The sequence below is a fragment of the Periplaneta americana genome, chromosome 6 (assembly GCF_040183065.1).
Source record: "Periplaneta americana isolate PAMFEO1 chromosome 6, P.americana_PAMFEO1_priV1, whole genome shotgun sequence".
NCBI classification, from domain to species: domain Eukaryota; kingdom Metazoa; phylum Arthropoda; class Insecta; order Blattodea; family Blattidae; genus Periplaneta; species Periplaneta americana.
This window is the reverse complement of record NC_091122.1, coordinates 184,887,398-184,905,230: the sequence shown is the minus strand read 5'-3', so window position 1 is coordinate 184,905,230 and position 17,833 is coordinate 184,887,398. Positions and strand designations below refer to the sequence as shown.

Genomic DNA, 17,833 nt, shown 5'->3' with positions numbered 1-17,833 from the left:
CAATGATGAGGTGAGGTCCGAGGATTGGCCAAAAGATTACCCGGCATTTGCCTTTTGGTTGGGGAAAACCTCGGAAAAACCCAACCAGGTAATCAAATCAAAGGGGGAAATGAAGTGATGCCGACGACTCGCCATAGACCATCCGGCTTCAGTCCCAAGGCTGGGGAAAACCTCGGGAAAAACCATTCGATGAGACCAAAGGGGGATCCAACCCAAGCCCGAACGCAGCTCCGGATCAGCAGCCCAGCGAGTCTGCCGACTGAGCTACATCGATGGCTCTACTAAAAGTATACAATACATAGCCGATCAGATTATTAAATTTACAAACGCAAACGATCATTCATCAGTGGAGCTATATGTATAATACAAAACAAGTAAGTTAATTAAATTTAAGGCATAAACAATTCAATCAAACTACTTCAAATTACAAACACAAACAATTTATCAATAGAGCTATACAGATTACTATTCAATTTAAAGCATATACAATTCATTAGCCAAAACTATACAAACATATACAATACAAAGTAAGCAGATTAATTCAATTTATAATCATAAACAATTCATCAGTTCAGGTAGGCCTATACAGACTACTGTACAATTTACAGCATATACAATTCATCTGTTTTTCTCTTGATTTTATTCCCTAAGCGGATATATAGAGGAGAAGGGGTGGAAAATCCAATGTAAATTGAATGATATGTTGCAGTATACATTTTCAATTTCTTTTTCTCCTTTAGTACGACCGATAAAGAGGAAATTTTACCTCACCCTGACATCCCATGTGGTTCGCACTGGAAACAAAGGAAATTCCATATTTATTGTCAGTCGGGCATTACTCGTGTGAGCTTTGACTTTTATATTAGGTACTTATTATGTAGTTGACTGTCTTCCAGAGGTTTCCGGAAACTAGCAATCAGGGACATTTTAAAAATCATGATGGATGTTATACTAAAAATGTTGTTTACACTGAAATATTAATATTAATTAGAATCAGCCTCCTGCATTTCCACTGTACAACACATCTGCTTCCTAAGAAAGACGCAAAGAAACTATAAGTAGGTTGATGTAACTACATATTCAGGTACATTATCATTTTTTCGTTATTTTATTATTATTATTATTATTATTATTATTATTATTATTATTATTATTATTATTAAAGCGATCGGTTTGGAAGTAAATTCCGAAAAGACAAAGTATATGATTATGTCTCGTGACCAGAATATTGTACGAAATGGAAATATAAAAATCGGAGATTTATCCTTCGAAGAGATTGAAAAATTCAAATATCTTGGAGCAACAGTAACAAATATAAATGACACTCGGGAGAAAATTAAACACAGAATAAATATGGGAAATGCCTGTTATTATTCGGTTGAGAAGCTTTATCATCCAGTCTGCTATCAAAAAATCTGAAAGTTAGAATTTATAAAACAGTTATATTACCGGTTGTTCTGTATGGTTGTGAAACTTGGACTCTCACTTTGAGAGAGGAACATAGGTTAAGGGTGTTTGAGAATAAGGTGCTTAGGAAAATATTTGGGGCTAAGAGGGATGAAGTTACAGGAGAATGGAGAAAGTTACACAATGCAGAACTGCACGCATTGTATTCTTCACCTGACATAATTAGGAACATTAAATCCATACGTTCGAGATGGGCAGGACATGTAGCACGTATGGGCGAATCCAGAAATGCATATAGACCGGAGACCGGAGGGAAGAAGGCCTTTGGGGAGGCCGAGACGTAGATGGGAGGATAATATTAAAATGGATTTGAGGGAGGTGGGATATGATGATAGAGACTGGATTAATCTTGCACAGGATAGGGACCGATGGCGGGCTTATGTGAGGGCGGCAATGAACCTTCGGGTTCCTTAAAAGCCATTTGTAAGTATTATTATTATTATTATTATTATTATTATTATTATTATTATTATTATTATTATTATTATTATTCCAAGTATCATGGGTCCCTATCACCACGGCATGGCGCGTCCTCAGGTTGCGGATCGAGGAGACGGCCTCCAGATATGGAGGGTAGCTGTGAATATATTGAATAAGCAGTCGTGGACAGCCGATGAGGGGTGGTCCTCCAGCTTGGGGGTTGGGCAAAGGGCTAACAACCCATCACCGTAAAAAACAGCTTGTTTCGAATCCCTCAAATAAGCCTCGGAATGGGATTAGGAACATTAAATCCAGACGTTTGAGATGGGCAGGGCATGTAGCACGTACGGGCGAATACAGAAATGCGTATAGAGTGTTAGTTGGAACGCCGGAGGGAAAAAGACCTTTAGGGAGGCCGAGACATAGATGGGAAGATAATATTAAAATGGATTTGAGGGAGGTGGGATATGATGATATAGAATGGATTAATCTTGCTCGGGATAGGGACCAATGGCGGGCTTATGTGAGGGCGGCAATGAACCTCCGGGTTCCTTAAAAGCCAGTAAGTAATATTATTATTATTATTATTATTATTATTATTATTATTATTATTATTATTATTATTATATTTGTCGAAAATCAACAACCAGCAAACAAGCAGAATTTGCTGCTACAGGCCACTAGCATACAGAATAAAACTGCAGGCTCGAAAGTCGCGGAGGTAGGGTTGAAGAGACGCGCGCCGCTGTTGCATTCACTTGTTATATAGCGGCCTGCGCACGATATAAGTCAGAAGTCGTCAAGATGACGGCCATCGTGGTGGGGGAGGAGGTAACGACTTGTTCCAGAATGAGTTCTTAATTTGTTGGCTTCCCTTTCATAGCTATAGGTAGAGGAGGGTCCCGGAATCGTCGTGAGAAACTTGGTCGAACAAAGTCGGCGATGCTCGTGGGGTCCGCTCCGTGAGACGTTACACACAATTGAGTTGACTAGAACGGGTGTATAAATTGCGGTTTCATCTGGGGGTCAGGACGATTGGGTAATACTGGACGGTCATCTGCGGGCGTTGGATTCGTACTCGTTAACGTAACGACGCATAGCCATCGAGTTGCTCCGTTGCCATGGCTACAAATGTTGTAAGAGAAGAATATCGCTGTCCGCTGTCGTGAAATTCACGCTTTACACGTGTTATGTGATCTGCAGAAACTGAGGTCATGAAGTTCTCATCTGCAGTCCATTTTCTTGAGCTGTGATTTGCAAGACACGCAGAAACAAACATACAGGGTGAATCAAAACTTCGGAGCATATAGAGTGGTCCATATACAACATTTATCCAATAGGAATAATCCTGAGTTGGTACAAGGCTATGAATGTTAGGAAGTACAGAGACTTCATTTTATTTTTACTAACATTTTTAACATTAACTTGCCTATACCTCTATATCAACGCCGTTTGCTACCCCTTTCACGACTGTAGTTCGATGATACTGGCGTAATATACAAACAAATCACTTTACTAGGTATAGGAGGGAAGAAAAGTAGTTCATCCATTTACGTAAACTAGGAAATATATCGCCTTTCAGTTTGATCATTTTCATTAGGTTTTTGTTTAATTAAAATACAGTACAGTATTAACAATGAGTGTTTTTACTCACGAACTGAGCTGTCCATGTGGTCGTATTCATTATGCAGTGTATATTATACTGTCTACAGCACATTAGCGTACAATATAGAGACTGAAATTAAATTGAAAAATAATCATGATATGGATATTTAAACACATTTTTTAAAATGGTGGCCGTTGATTTCGATAAAGGCTTCAGTTCTAATGTGCATATTATCGCACTATAGACTATTGTACCTAATTCCAATTACCAGTTTCGTCCTTCGTACTAGTAACTCATGTTGAAATAATTCTGTACCTGCTCTATAAAAGAGTACCTTACGTACTGTAAATTCATTCTTCACTTCTGTCGGATCCGAAAAGATAAAATTACTCAGACATGCTATTTATTGTCCGTCCAAGTGGTTATGTCGTAGGGTCGTAGAAAGGGAGGAAATCACGTGACAGTTAATTACTTAACGAGGCCCTTTTATTTAAGTTATTTTAAACAGTTGTATAATATTACGTAGACGTCCAATTCCTACCAGAAATTAATGTTCTCGGAAAAGAGCTAAGACAGCCCAGTCGCTAGCTGGCGAATAAAAGCTGGTGGGGGAAACCGGGATACGACGTAGGCAAATGGACGACAGTACCCGTGCGAAAATGATTCAATATTGAAAGCTCTTTCGTCACTGGAAAACGCGAACATATTTTTGGAACGTACTGTTTACTATGACCGTAATGCTACTATGACTGTATATGCGGTCTTGGTTCTGTGTGGAGGACGGTTGAACTTCGTTAGTAGAAGGGGTGGGAGTGAAGTACATTCAAAAACTCAGGTACAATAAAAATTGAAGTAAAAATAAAAGGATGTCCCTGTACATGATGGACAACATACCAGTGAAGTGATAATGCTGTATTGAACAAAGTAGGCTCATCAACGGAACAATTAACGTTGAATAGTACAGTACATTGCAGCAAAATATTTTAGAACTAGCGACCACCGTTTTCAATACAGGCATTCATCTTCTAAGGAAATTCTGGTGCACTCTCCGAAATATCCTGAATCACATCAGATGCTGCAAGTATCCTGGCCACTGGCCTGGGCGTTGGATCGGAAAAGGAGGTCCGATTGCATGGCCAGCCCGCTCCCCTGATTTAACGCCTCTCTATTACTTCTTTTGGGCTATATGAAGGGCCTCGTTTATTACAGAGTGGGCGGAAGTAACTAGGTATTAAAAAAGACGTATAAAATCTACATTTACAATGCTAATGTATTGAAATTAATGTTATATGAAGCCTACATTATTAAATGGGAGTACGGATGCAACCACAAAGTTCAACGTAGGCATCTCTGACGTTGTGAATTTCCTAAAGCGGCCGGGAATGGAATCCATAGTGTTCTGAAGGAAGTTGTGTGGAACATTGGTGATAACGTCCCGAATCCGTGCTTCGAATTCCTTCCAGTGTGAAATTTTGAATTTGGTAAAAAATACAGGCGCTCCACCAAAATTTTTAGTCGCCATGGCTACCTGGCTCCCGGGAATTGTCTAGCCTTGATTTTTGCAATCATTAAAACGCATCTACTTTAGGTCTAATTAAAGGTTGAAACTAACAATGAAAAAAAATCTCAGTACAATTTTTAAGTAAAACAAATTACGAATCTGTACATTGCCTATTACAGTGAATGACTGTACACATGATGAGTGTTTCAAATTAAAAATATCTCCTTTCTGATCAATTAGATTTTCTTCTTTCCTAATGAAATGCTTGTTATCAAATTCTCTATTAGAGCACTAATCTATAAACGCCTAGATTTGTTTTGTTTTCGCATGTTCACTGAACAGCAGACCTGAACTGTGTAGTAGAATTGGATGCCGCCGAGCTGTACTGCGTACATACCTACTAGAATAGAGATGAACAATGATCGAGAAAGCAAGACTAACAGCGCCCGCAAAGCCGAAAACCCGCACGACAATCTACGTCACGTCGTTGACGTAAAGACTGCTTGTGAGTGTTTCGAGACGCTGAGATTGATCACTTCCGAAGTCCCGAATGTCAAGCAGTCTTGAATCGCCACAGTTGTTTATACATGACTGAACTTTTATCTACTTTGGCAACTGTTATATATGTATAAACAATCAAGTAGCCTATTTGAAACATCATCTCTACCTTTCAGTGTATAATAATCCGTTTCCCAATCTTTAATTACTAGGCCCTTATTAAAAGGGTAGGAATATTCTTTTCATATGTTTGAGATCAAGTGTGCAATCTCAAGTAAAAAAAATATATTAACGTTATGTTTTATGTTTCTTAGAAATGCAAATTTAATAGAGAATTGAATAATTTCGAGGGAAAAATTGTTCCGGAGCCGGGTATCGAACCCGGGACCTTTGGTTTAACGTACCAACGCTCTACCACTGAGCTATCCGGGAACTCTAACCGACACCGATCCAATTTTTCCCTCTATATCCACAGACCTCAAAGTGGGCTGACAACCGTCAAGCAACCAACTTCGAGTGCACACTAACTCCGTGTGACTTAAATTGTGGTTTTCTGTTAACGAACAGTGACGTGTATTATGCAAATCAAGATTTCAGGTATATATTGGTACGTTAAACCAAAGGTCCCGGGTTCGATACCCGGCTCCGGAACAATTTTTCCCTCGAAATTATTCAAATCAACTTTACAGGGAGTTATACCTGAAATCTTGATTTGCTTAATAGAGAATTGTTTTTTTTTTCTATTTATATAACCGTAAGCAATATCATATAATAGAACCAGAACATTTTGATAACTAAGATACTGTTTTGTTTTGTCTTTTTGTCTCATTTAAACATTCTGTATGGCTGTGAAACTTGGACTCTCATTTTGAGAGAGGAACAGAGATTAAGGGTGTTTGAGAATAAGGTTCTTAGGAAAATATATGGGGCTAAGAGGGATGAAGTTACAGGAGAATGGAGAAAGTTACACAACGCAGAACTGCACGCATTGTATTCTTCACCTTACATAATTAGGAACATTAAATCCAGACGTTTGAGATGGGCAGGGCATGTAGCACGTATGGGCGAATCCAGAAATGCATATAGAGTGTTAGTTGGGAGGCCGGAAGGAAAAAGACCTTTGGGGAGGCCGAGACGTAGTTGGGAAGATAATATTAAAATGGATTTGAGGGAGGTGGGATATGATGGTAGAGACTGGATTAATCTTGCTCAGGATAGGGACCGATGGCGGGCTTATGTGAGAGCGGCAATGAACCCCCGGGTTCCTTAAAAGGCAGTAAGTAAACATTCATAATGTTATTTATTTCAATGATGTATGTTATTCAAAGTTACGAAATCTTTCCACGCCGTCCAAATGCTATTTCGAGAATGACGAGCGAGACTCGAAAGACAAATGCAACAACACAGCGAGCGAGAGCGGCAGTTAGTTTTGTTCATCTCTAATACATACATACATACATACATACATACATACATACATACATACATACATACATACATACAGTGTTGCGAGTTGCTTGGAGGCTTGAGTGAAGGAGTGCATTTTCAGATCATCGGGCAGTTCCTTGATAAGGTCATGAATGTTTTGATCAGCTGAAGTTAAACTGATTCGATGTTATACATCACTAATTGCGGCCATTTCGTCGATCACAGATGTTAAAGAATCGATTAGCAGCCCCAGTATTCAGAGTACACACAGAACTCATTAATTAATTATCTCTCGTACCTATTCTGAGTTTTCTTTACCAAGTTCATTACACCTCTGTCCTATCACATTATATTTTTGTGGCTTTTCTCCAATCCTGGTAATTGTCTTCTTCGCTGTTACTAGCAGCCAAGTGGTAATGGTCTCTTCCTAGGGTTTATTCAGACACCTTAGAAAACCTATTATTATTATTATTATTATTATTATTATTATTATTATTATTATTAGTATTATTACTTACTGGCTTTTAAGGAACCCGGAGGTTCATTGCCGCCCTCACATAAGCCCGCCATCCATCCCTATCCTGAGCAAGATTAATCCAGTCTCTACCATCATATTCCACCTCCCTCAAATCAATTTTAATATTATCCTCCCATCTACGTCTCGGCTTCCCTAAAGGTCTTTTTCCCTCCGGCCTCCCAACTAATACTCTATATGCATTTCTGGATTCGTCCATACGTGCTACATGCCCTGCTCATCTCAAACGTCTGGATTTAATGTTCCTAATTATGTCAGGTGAACAATACAATGCGTGCAGTTCTGTGTTGTGTAACTTTCTCCATTCTCCTGTAACTTCATCCCTCTTAGCCCCAAATATTTTCCTAAGCACCTTATTCTCAAATATCCTTAATCTCTGTTCCTCTCTCAAAGTGAGAGTCCAAGTTTCACAACCATAAAGAACAACCGGTAATATAACTGTTTTATAAATTCCAACTTTCAGATTTTTTGACAGCAGACTGGATGATAGAAGCTTCTCAACCGAATAATAAGAGGCATTTCCCATATTTATTCTGTGTTTAATTTCCTCCCGAGTATCATTTATATTTGTTACTGTTGCTCCAAGATATTTGAACTTCTCCACCTCTTCAAAAGATAAATTTCAAATTTTTATATTTCCAATTCGTACAATATTCTCGTCACAAGACATAATCATATACTTTGTCTTTTCGGGATTTACTTCCAAACCTATCTCTTTACTTGCTTCCAGTAAAATTCCCGTATTTTGCCTAATCGTTTGTGGATTTTCTCCTAACATATTCACGTCATCCGCATAGACAAGCAGCTGATGTAACCCGTTCAATTCCAAACCCTCTCTGTTATCCTGGACTTTCCTAATGGCATACTCTTCTAGAGCAAAGTTAAAAAGTAAAGGTGATAGCACATCTCCTTGCTTTAGCCCGTAGTGAATTGGAAACGCACCTGACAGAAACTGACCTATAGCCTACGGACTCTGCCATATATTATTATTACTATTACTATTATTATTATTATAATTATTATTATTATTATTATTATTATTATTATTATTTGTAATTAAAACGTTTTGCCAACGTATGTTATCTTCTTCATCTCTTCTAATTGACCTCTTCAATCTTTCTGAACTTCTAGAAGCAGTTATAATGTCCTGATATACGTACATTGAGAATGACCTATTTAGACGTCATTAAATAACATTGTTTCAGTATGTAATTACATTTTACTTTACTAGAGCGAAGCCATTCTTAAGGGAACACATTTTTTTAGTCATTCGTGTCGTGCTTTTAAAACGGTGCACACAAAACAAATCTGTGATTAATGTTAACGAGGCAGAAGTCGAGTCTCCTCTGTTTGACATAAAAAGCCGCCACAGCGTCTTGTATTAACATTAGCTTGCATTGTTTAAGGAGGCGCATTAAGGAAGTGTTCTAGAAACGTCATTTCTGGCTTTGTATACATTTAATATAACGATGTATGTTTTTATTAAAGACTGGGGCTATTGTTTTAAGCCAGAGATGGGCATCGTGCCTTACTTGAGAATTTGTGCCTGACTGGCCTTCACAGAGCTTATCGCTCTGAGTGACATCATCTTCACAGTCCCCGTTCCTCCCTCACGTAGCTCCTAGGCGTGGGCAGGTTCTATATCAGTTTCATAAGCAATATCAGTGGTGGCATAATTTCATTATCAAAGCAGTGTGTACGCGTTAGAAAACGATTATTTCATGAGAAATGGGAGGAAGAGTTTTTTTGCTGTTTAGAAGGGGAGAACAAGCGATGTATGTTATGCTCGAAAATCCTATAAGGCATTAATAAATTTAATATACAACGACATTACTCCTTATGTCATAAAGAACATGCTGAATTAGAAGGTAAGACAAATTAAATGTTATTTTTCGTACTATTCCGAAGAAAATTTATGATCTTAACATTTGCATAGTATACTAAATACGACATTATACCTTAAACACGCTGCATTAAAAGGTACGAGGAATTAAATGTTGTTTGTATGTATTATTTCCAAAAGAAATTTATTAAAAATATATCAAATGTGCGTAGAAAACGAAATATGATTTTCTGAAATTATTTTAGGTCGAGAACGTGCAAATCTATTAAGTAATCTTGAGAAATGCCAGAATATTCAAGAAAATAAACGTAGACAACGTGATGGAATATTATTGGTTAGTTACGCAATTTCTCGCCTGTGATTTAAATCAATTCAATGACGGAGAAACAGTAAAGAGGTTTATGATTAAAGCTGCCGAATTAATTTGCCAAATTGAATAAAAGTTTCCGAGTCTCTCACGTTAACCAAGCGCTTTCCTAATAATTCGCCACTGACCGCCTTAGCGATTACGATAAGGTGACGCAGGTCACAGCAGTTTATATTTCCCATCCTACTCTGCAGTCTCCTCTCCTAGTAAACAAACTATTTCAAATCGAGTGCCTCACGTAACCGAAAATTGTGCCCATGTATGTTTTAAGCGAACAGTGGAGTCAAAATATATGGCTGAGGTCTGGTGGCAGACAGTTTACAAGGAGATGTGGAACAGCTCTAATCAATAGAACGATTGTCAAAGAATTGGCAGAAACTTGGCGAGTTACCCGTCACTGTGAAATAACTCACCTTGTGTTCTTATCATGAAATGTACAAGTGAATGGTTTGCAGTATTATTCATTCAGTTGGCGGCAAGAAGACGTATTTAATAGCTCTTATCTACATACGTAGCTTTGAAAGTATAAGACTGCATATCTCACTTCTTTACGACTTTATTTCAGCATCATTAGCCCATTGATTGTCACGCCTCCAAGTGAAGCGTCTCTGTTTTCTGAGTGCCGCCGATACATAAACTCCATTCCACCTCATCTGACACGTTTCAGGGGAACCGATATTAGGCGAGTTGTAAATAGACATTGAAACATTCTTTGGCTTATTTTATATTGGTAGTCATACTTTGTCACTGACCTAATGGTAAAACGATGTGAAAATGGGATAGAATCCAACTCAAGAAATAATTCTGAAAAGGAAAGCGATTCCTGCCCCTGTCAGTACAATGTGATATTAGGAAGCATTTTCAGATTTGAACCTACATTTATCACCAACTATGGAAGGCGAAATCTGCACATTGCAGGTTTCATAACTAGCTGAAAGCCACTGGCGTAGCTCAGTCGGCTAAGGCGCTTGCCGCCGATTCCGAGTTACGCTCGGGCGCGGGTTCGATTCCCGCTTGAACTGATCACTAGGTTGCGGTTTTTCCAACCGTAAGGCAAATGTTAGGTAATCTATGGCGAATCCTAGGCCTCATGTCGCCAATTATCTCGCTGTCATCAATCCCGTCGAAGCTAAATAACCTCAGGTAGTTGAGATCCGTAGCTAATCAACTAAAAATGTTAATTCCTGTTGGTACTGCAATAGGTACCTGATATAAAATATGTCCGTGTATCAACATCTGTACCTACAGTGACATATGACGTGCTGAAACTACAAAACATAATAAACCAATTGCTATAGCATCTGTAAATAACCATTTTTGCTATTTTCTATGTAATGTGTTTGACAAAAAAACATTGTATACATAGTGTTCTGACAAATGACAAGTCTTTCACTGCAAACCCAGCATTCGCCAATCTTTCCTATTTTCTGTCTTCCTCTTACTCTCCGCATATGATCTATGAAAACACATTATTAACATTTTATGATAAACTGAATACTTTCCAATTAAATAAATAAATCACACTAAAGGTTTAAATTTTGAAGTTACATATATAAAAAAATCTTCATTTATTTAAAATTCTGGATACTTAATTCTTTCCTAAATACACATGGTTCACACATTGAATCTCTGTAAGGTGTAAACAGAACTTTGAGAGTTTGACTTTAAACTGGCGTGTGTTTGAAAGTGCTATCATTTGTAGTTTTTGTGTAATAAAATATTGAAAGTGTTACCGGACTTTTGATATGCCCTGTATATCAGAGATGTAAGAAAGTCATTCATGAAAGTTAAATTTCGTAAGAGAAGATAGATTTTAACAATATGGATTTTTTCTTTTTAATTTTAATAACTCAAAAACCATTAATCTGGCACAATGAAACTTATATAGCTACAAGGATATATTTTATACTAGCCGTACCCGTGCGCTCCGCTGCACCCGTTAGAAATAAATATAAAGTAATTACATAATTAAAATAGGACATTTGATCCAGGGAACATTCGTGTTTGATAGAAGGATAAATCGTTTAATATGTTACTTAATTTAAATTGTATTTAAAATATTAAAATGCGATGATTTTGATCCAGAGACCACTCATTTGGTGCAATGACAATTCCTTTAACATGTTTCTTAATTGTTATTACCAATTATTTTTGGAAAAGCGAAAATTAACAGAAACATTTTGGCTACAGATTTATTAGTATGTTTATATTATATTATATTATGAAAAAGTGCGTTGATAACGGATGTACTCGAATTAGAAAGTTTTTAATTTGTTGTGGGAGCTCTTGAATCTCAGGAGGAACAACTTTTACAACAGCGCAACATAATCTGCTTGGCTCATTACCCAATTTTTTTGCATTGCATTTATTGCATATGTATTTTATGTATTTTAACACGATTCAATTGAGCATAGTTAAAATTTGAATTATAAAATGATGGATTGCTAAGCTAACGTACTATTACTGCATACTAAACCAATACACTCTCGTTATTCGTTAATTCTCTGAGATAAAATTGAATATGTTCATAAACATTATTATAAGAAATACAGGAAATGAATATACAGAATAACCTATCAAGTTTTCTGTGCATAATAAGCTATTTTAATCTTACCTGTCCTCTATTCACTCACAAGTTACTGTAATAACATTATAGCATTATGTCCATCCAGAGAAACTACACTTTCCAATGATGAAATAATAATTAATTATACAAATCGGTTAATTTAGCTTCCGATATTACTTCATACAAACACAGAAACATTGTCTGTAGGCTATGTTTCATAGCTTTCGATTGTTGTGTCCAAGGCCCCTTATAGACGAAGTCATTTGTTTTTTATTTCATTACACGGCCTTAGATGGCAGTTATTTTAATTTTAAAACTCATTTATCTCATTAAATATCAGTCCTATCAAAAATTTTCAGAGAATAAAACTTATCACAAATCATTTTAAAGAAACTTTTGTTATGTAATATTTTTCACAAAAATCAATAATAAGTGAGATATTTCGATTTATTTAATTCAGGCCCCCTTATAACCCTCCTTTTAAATAACGTATTTTGAATGCCATACAGCCTATAATCTAAGTTACAACGAACTTAATTTATATTCCAATTTTCATCGAAATCGGTTCAGCCATTATCGCGTGAAAAGGTAACAAACATACAGACAGACAGACAGACAGACAGACATACAAACAAAAATTTCAAAAAAGCGATTTTCGGTTTCAGGGTGGTTAATTATATATGTTAGGACCAATTGTTTTGGAAAATCGAAAATTACCAGAAAAATTTCGGCTACAGATTTATTATTAGTATAGATGAAGGAGATAAAGTGTACAGAATATGAAATCTCTATCTTAAAAATTGTAAAAGATAGAAATTTAAAGTCAACCCCTTTCCATTTTGCAGGTTGTCGACTCTGATTTGGCTGGCGTTGCTGTTCACCACCGCCATGATCACCAGCACAGCGGCTGCGGCCCCCAACCAAGCGAACCACGAGCTGCTAACCCATCTGGGGATGTCCCGCAGGAGAACGCCGTCCAACCACCACAGGAAGCGCGTGGCTAGCGAGTCCAGGCATCACGGGATCAACAGCGACGACTCGCACATGTTCATCATCAAGCTGCCCCCCAACCCTTACTACTACTCCCACACCAAGCCCTTGAAGGCGTCCAGCAACTACAACTCGGTGAACAAGCTGCCACTCAGCTTCAGAGCGAACGGCAAGCCCGCGAGAGTGTATCACTGGAACATCCCTGTCTTGAAGAAGATGGCGGCCAATGCGAGACGCAAGATGGCGTCCTCCAAGCTGCAGGCTCAGGACAGCAAGATATATAACATTCAGAAGGCCTCGTCGTGGACCCAGACGGATAGGAACGACGTCCACCAGAAGCCGAAACCCCAGAAGCAACACAGGAAGTCCAACCACAACAACCAGAAGTCGCCTGCGGTCTCGTACTACGCCCCGGTGTCCCAGCACAAAGTGATGATACAGAAATATTTCGCAGGGAACGGAAAACCACAGTCGTTTTACGTCATCGAGAAGAGTAAGAAACCAGCCTATTACCAGAGGCTTTTGCCTTAGACGAATGACCTTGTTTGTTGTTAATGGCCTTCTATAGTATGATTGAACTGCACATGACTCTGCGTTATGGACAGACATGACGTAATCATTCTCTTATGTAGTGTGGACGACACTATTGTGCAATTTTCAGGTCGTAGGCAATGTTATTAAAATTATTTTTATCCGTCTGGTTAGGATTTAATTCATGATCAAATGTTGCCAGTAATTCTAACAGATAATAAATCAGAACGAAGGAAAAAAAAAAAACAAACAAATGAACGCGTTACTTGGCAGTCCAGTAACTAAGTGATAAACAACGCTTCTCTTTTGTTCCATTACATGATTTACATTAATTATTACCCACTCATTTTAAAATAATTTAATTTCATTTAAGACTGTTCATTCTTTAATTAAGTTGTCTTTACTTTCTTACTTAATCTGTTTAATTTCCTATATTTTGTACAATTCTGATTAATTCAGGAAATTAAATAGTTGTGCTCCAAGATGTGGATTGAAAGAACGAAAATAAAATGTAAAAACTTGTAGTACGAAAGTAATATTTTTCACAGAAATAAAATTCGGAAACCTTATTTTATAATATTACTAAAGAAGTGCTAAGAGAATAACATAAATACTGTGGGATTTATTGGTTGATCAAATCATTTTGTTAGTCAAACATATACAGTAATCATTTGTTTCTTTTGGATCAAGAAAATGTTTTAAATTTGAGAGAAATCAGTATTCAAGATTTGTCTGTTGTAATCCAGTTTTTCGTTGTGTTATGTGTCATGATAAAAAAAATATATGTTTAGTATTTATTTTACTTCGTCAAATTGGAATTCCTAAGGTTATTTTACTCATTTTGCTACACAACTAACATCTAATGCATAAAAGCTTTTTACTTAACATCTTTTTAAAGAACTAACATATATTTTAGATGTACTGTAAAATAAAGAAAGCATATTAACGATATGTAATCTTGTAGATATAATATATTTTGTATAAGCTTATTCTTAAGAAACAAAGAACGATACTCAAAAATAGTTTTTGACTATTTTGTGCATTTATATACATTACACGAAAGAAAAACCAGATTTGTGAATTGAGAGTGACTATGATATGAACTGTGCTCAACTGAAGTGAGTAAACATGATGCTTAGTTATTTAAAAAGCAGAACTTAGGACATGTGGGGTTTTGTAAACAGTATTTCTACATTTTATAAGAAGTGGAAGATGTTGCGTGTGGGATACAGAAGTGTGAAGAATGATCAGGCACTTGACAATATCTGCAAAGACGTTCATGATGGCGAAAACATCGGAAGAGAGGATGATTTTATATGGATGTTGTTCTTGGTGCAACATAACTGAAACAAATTGTTTATAATATCCAAAACAATTAGCATCCTTTATCAGTTTGATCAGCATAAAAGGATTTCATGATATAGACTGATGGAGGAATTTATCTTAAGCTGTTTCTGGATACTTAACTTGTGGTTCCTTAACGAAGCTATACAACAGCCAATTATCATTATTAACATATTTATAATCAAGCTATACCTTGTATTATGGAATATTTTTATGTTTTATATATGAAACTTGTAAATATATTATCGTAAGTTAATATTTTAGCTCACTGATAGAATGTTGTTTGGTCCTTGTGAATTGTTACTGACAAGCTTGAAAATGCTAATAAATATCAGTAAACCGGAACCAGTAGCATTCTTCATCTTCACAGTTCAGACATTGGTGTGGTAAGTATTTCTCATGTTGCTTCCTAACTTTTTTTCTATGTAGTCAGATTAACCAAACATCTTTTTTTTTTCCTTGTACTAGTAATAATAATTATTTTATTGGTTATTAAGCATGCGTATAAATAGCCTTGGCATTACAACTAAGGCAATGTTGTTGTTGTTATTTAGTCAACTGTCCGAAGACAGATTTCAACCTCAAGTGACACCAATAAGGCATCACTCATGAGGCAAGTAAGTCAGGAGATAATGGATTAGAGTGGTCAGTTCCTTTCCCCCTCCACCTTAAACCAATACACTCTTTTAGCATCTTTAAAAGGAATGTAAGTCTAGACAATTTGCTTCAGAGCTCTTCAGTATGATAACTACATGGCAACTTACTATCAATAAAAAAAAAAACAGAAGCTTGACAGCTTCATCAGATCCCTGATTATGTCTGAGATTAAAATGAAGTGTTTGAGTCTTTGTCAAATTAATACTAAGTATATTTGTATTAAATTGTCCACAGTAATAGTATTGTCAATAATAAAATCATCGGAAACTTCAAACACAGTGACATCATCTGGATAAAAGATAATTTTCTCATGTAACGAAAATTGCAAATCATTCATAACAATTATAAATGGAAATGACCCGAGGATAGATCCTTGTGGAACCCCAGTAGACACATCGATAGATGAGGAACGATTACCATTAATTTCAACAACTTGTTTCCTGTTGCATAAATATGAAGAAATCAGTAAATTTTCCTTTCCAGTTAATGTGATCGTAGCAACCTTCTTTCCTTGAAAGGTATCTGATGTCCAATGAACTAGCTGAGCAATGACTTGAGTAGTAGATTTAGCTTTACATGAAGTATATTATTCGTTTCAAAATATGTTACAAATTGGCTGAGTAGGATATTACTAGGGAGATGCAATGTCACCTCTACTTTTTAACTTCGCTCTAGAATATGCCATTAGGGAAGTTCAGGATAACACAGAGGGTTTGGAATTGAACGGGTTACATCAGCTTCTTGTCTATGCGGATGACGTGAATATGTTAGCAGAAAATCCACAAACGATTAGGGAAAACACGGAAATTCTACTTGAAGCAAGTAAAGCGATAGGGTTGGACGTAAATCCCGAAAAAACTAAGTATATGATTATGTCTCGTGACCAGAATATTGTACGAAATGGAACTATAAAAATTGGAGATTTATCCTTCGAAGAGGTGGAAAAATTCAAATATTTTGGAGCAACAGTAACAAATATAAATGATACTCGGGAAGAAATTAAACGCAGAATAAATATGGGAAATACCTGTTATTATTCGGTTGAGAAGCTTTTGTCATCTAGTCTTCTGTCAAAAAATCTGAAAGTTAGAATTTATAAAACAGTTATATTACCGGTTCTTCTGTATGGTTGTGAAACTTGGACTCTCACTTTGAGAGAGGAACATAGGTTAAGGGTGGTTGAAAATAAGGTGCTTAGGAAAATATTTGGGGCTAAGAGGGATGAAGTTACAGGAGAATGGAGAAAGTTACACAACGCAGAGCTGCACGCATTGTATTCTTCACCTGACATAATTAGGAACATTAAATCCAGACGTTTGAGATGGGCAGGGCATGTAGCACGTATGGGGGAATCAAGAAATGCATATAGAGTGTTAGTTGGGAGGCCAGAGGGGAAAAGACCTTTGGGGAGGCCGAGACGTAGATGGGAAGATAATATTAAAATGGATTTGAGGGAGGTGGGATATGATGGTAGAGACTGGATTAATCTTGCTTATGATGGGGATCAATGGCGGGCTTATGTGAGGGCGGCAATGAACCTCCGGGTTCCTTAAAAGCCAGTAAGTAAGTAAGTAAGGCTATTACTAATTTGAATACTTTGGTGTAAACTAAGAAAATGTCTTTTAAATAGACATAGATGGAAAATACAAACAGAAAGATACAGCTCCATACTTTACGATATCTTCAGTTGGAATTCGTAATGTATTACAACATACTTTAGGAATAGGGCTTCTGCACTAGCCTCCCGATAAAATAAAGTACCGGGTTCTGTAAAGAAGCACAGTAGTCCTGTCTCTTTGCCTCGGTCTCGTGTGTAAGGACACTTCACTAGTACTTTCTACTTCTTCTTCTTCTTGTTCTTGTATGTATTTATTTACACTGCAAGTGGGCAAGCACCTGGTGGCAGTGGTATACACAATATAAACAATACACAATAAAATTACAATACACAATACAATTATATACACAATAGAATAAGAATACACAATACAATTTAACACAAAAATAATAAAACATAAAACAACCTAATTTTACAAAACAACCTACATATGTATAGGCCCTATATAAGTTTCAATAGTCT

The 17,833-nt window shown here is 36.7% G+C and overlaps 1 protein-coding gene across 1 annotated transcript in view; it reads left to right on the top strand.

Annotated features, from left to right (window-relative positions):
• The window catches only part of LOC138702120 (uncharacterized), a 168,821-nt gene extending 153,380 nt beyond the window's left edge, over positions 1-15,441 (top strand). Inside the window, exon 2 of the mRNA XM_069829714.1 lies at positions 13,077-15,441. Coding sequence (XP_069685815.1) covers positions 13,077-13,752 — 676 coding nt within the window. The 3' untranslated portion in view covers positions 13,753-15,441. The remainder of the gene's footprint in view (positions 1-13,076) is intronic.
• The last annotated feature ends 2,392 nt before the right edge of the window (positions 15,442-17,833 follow it).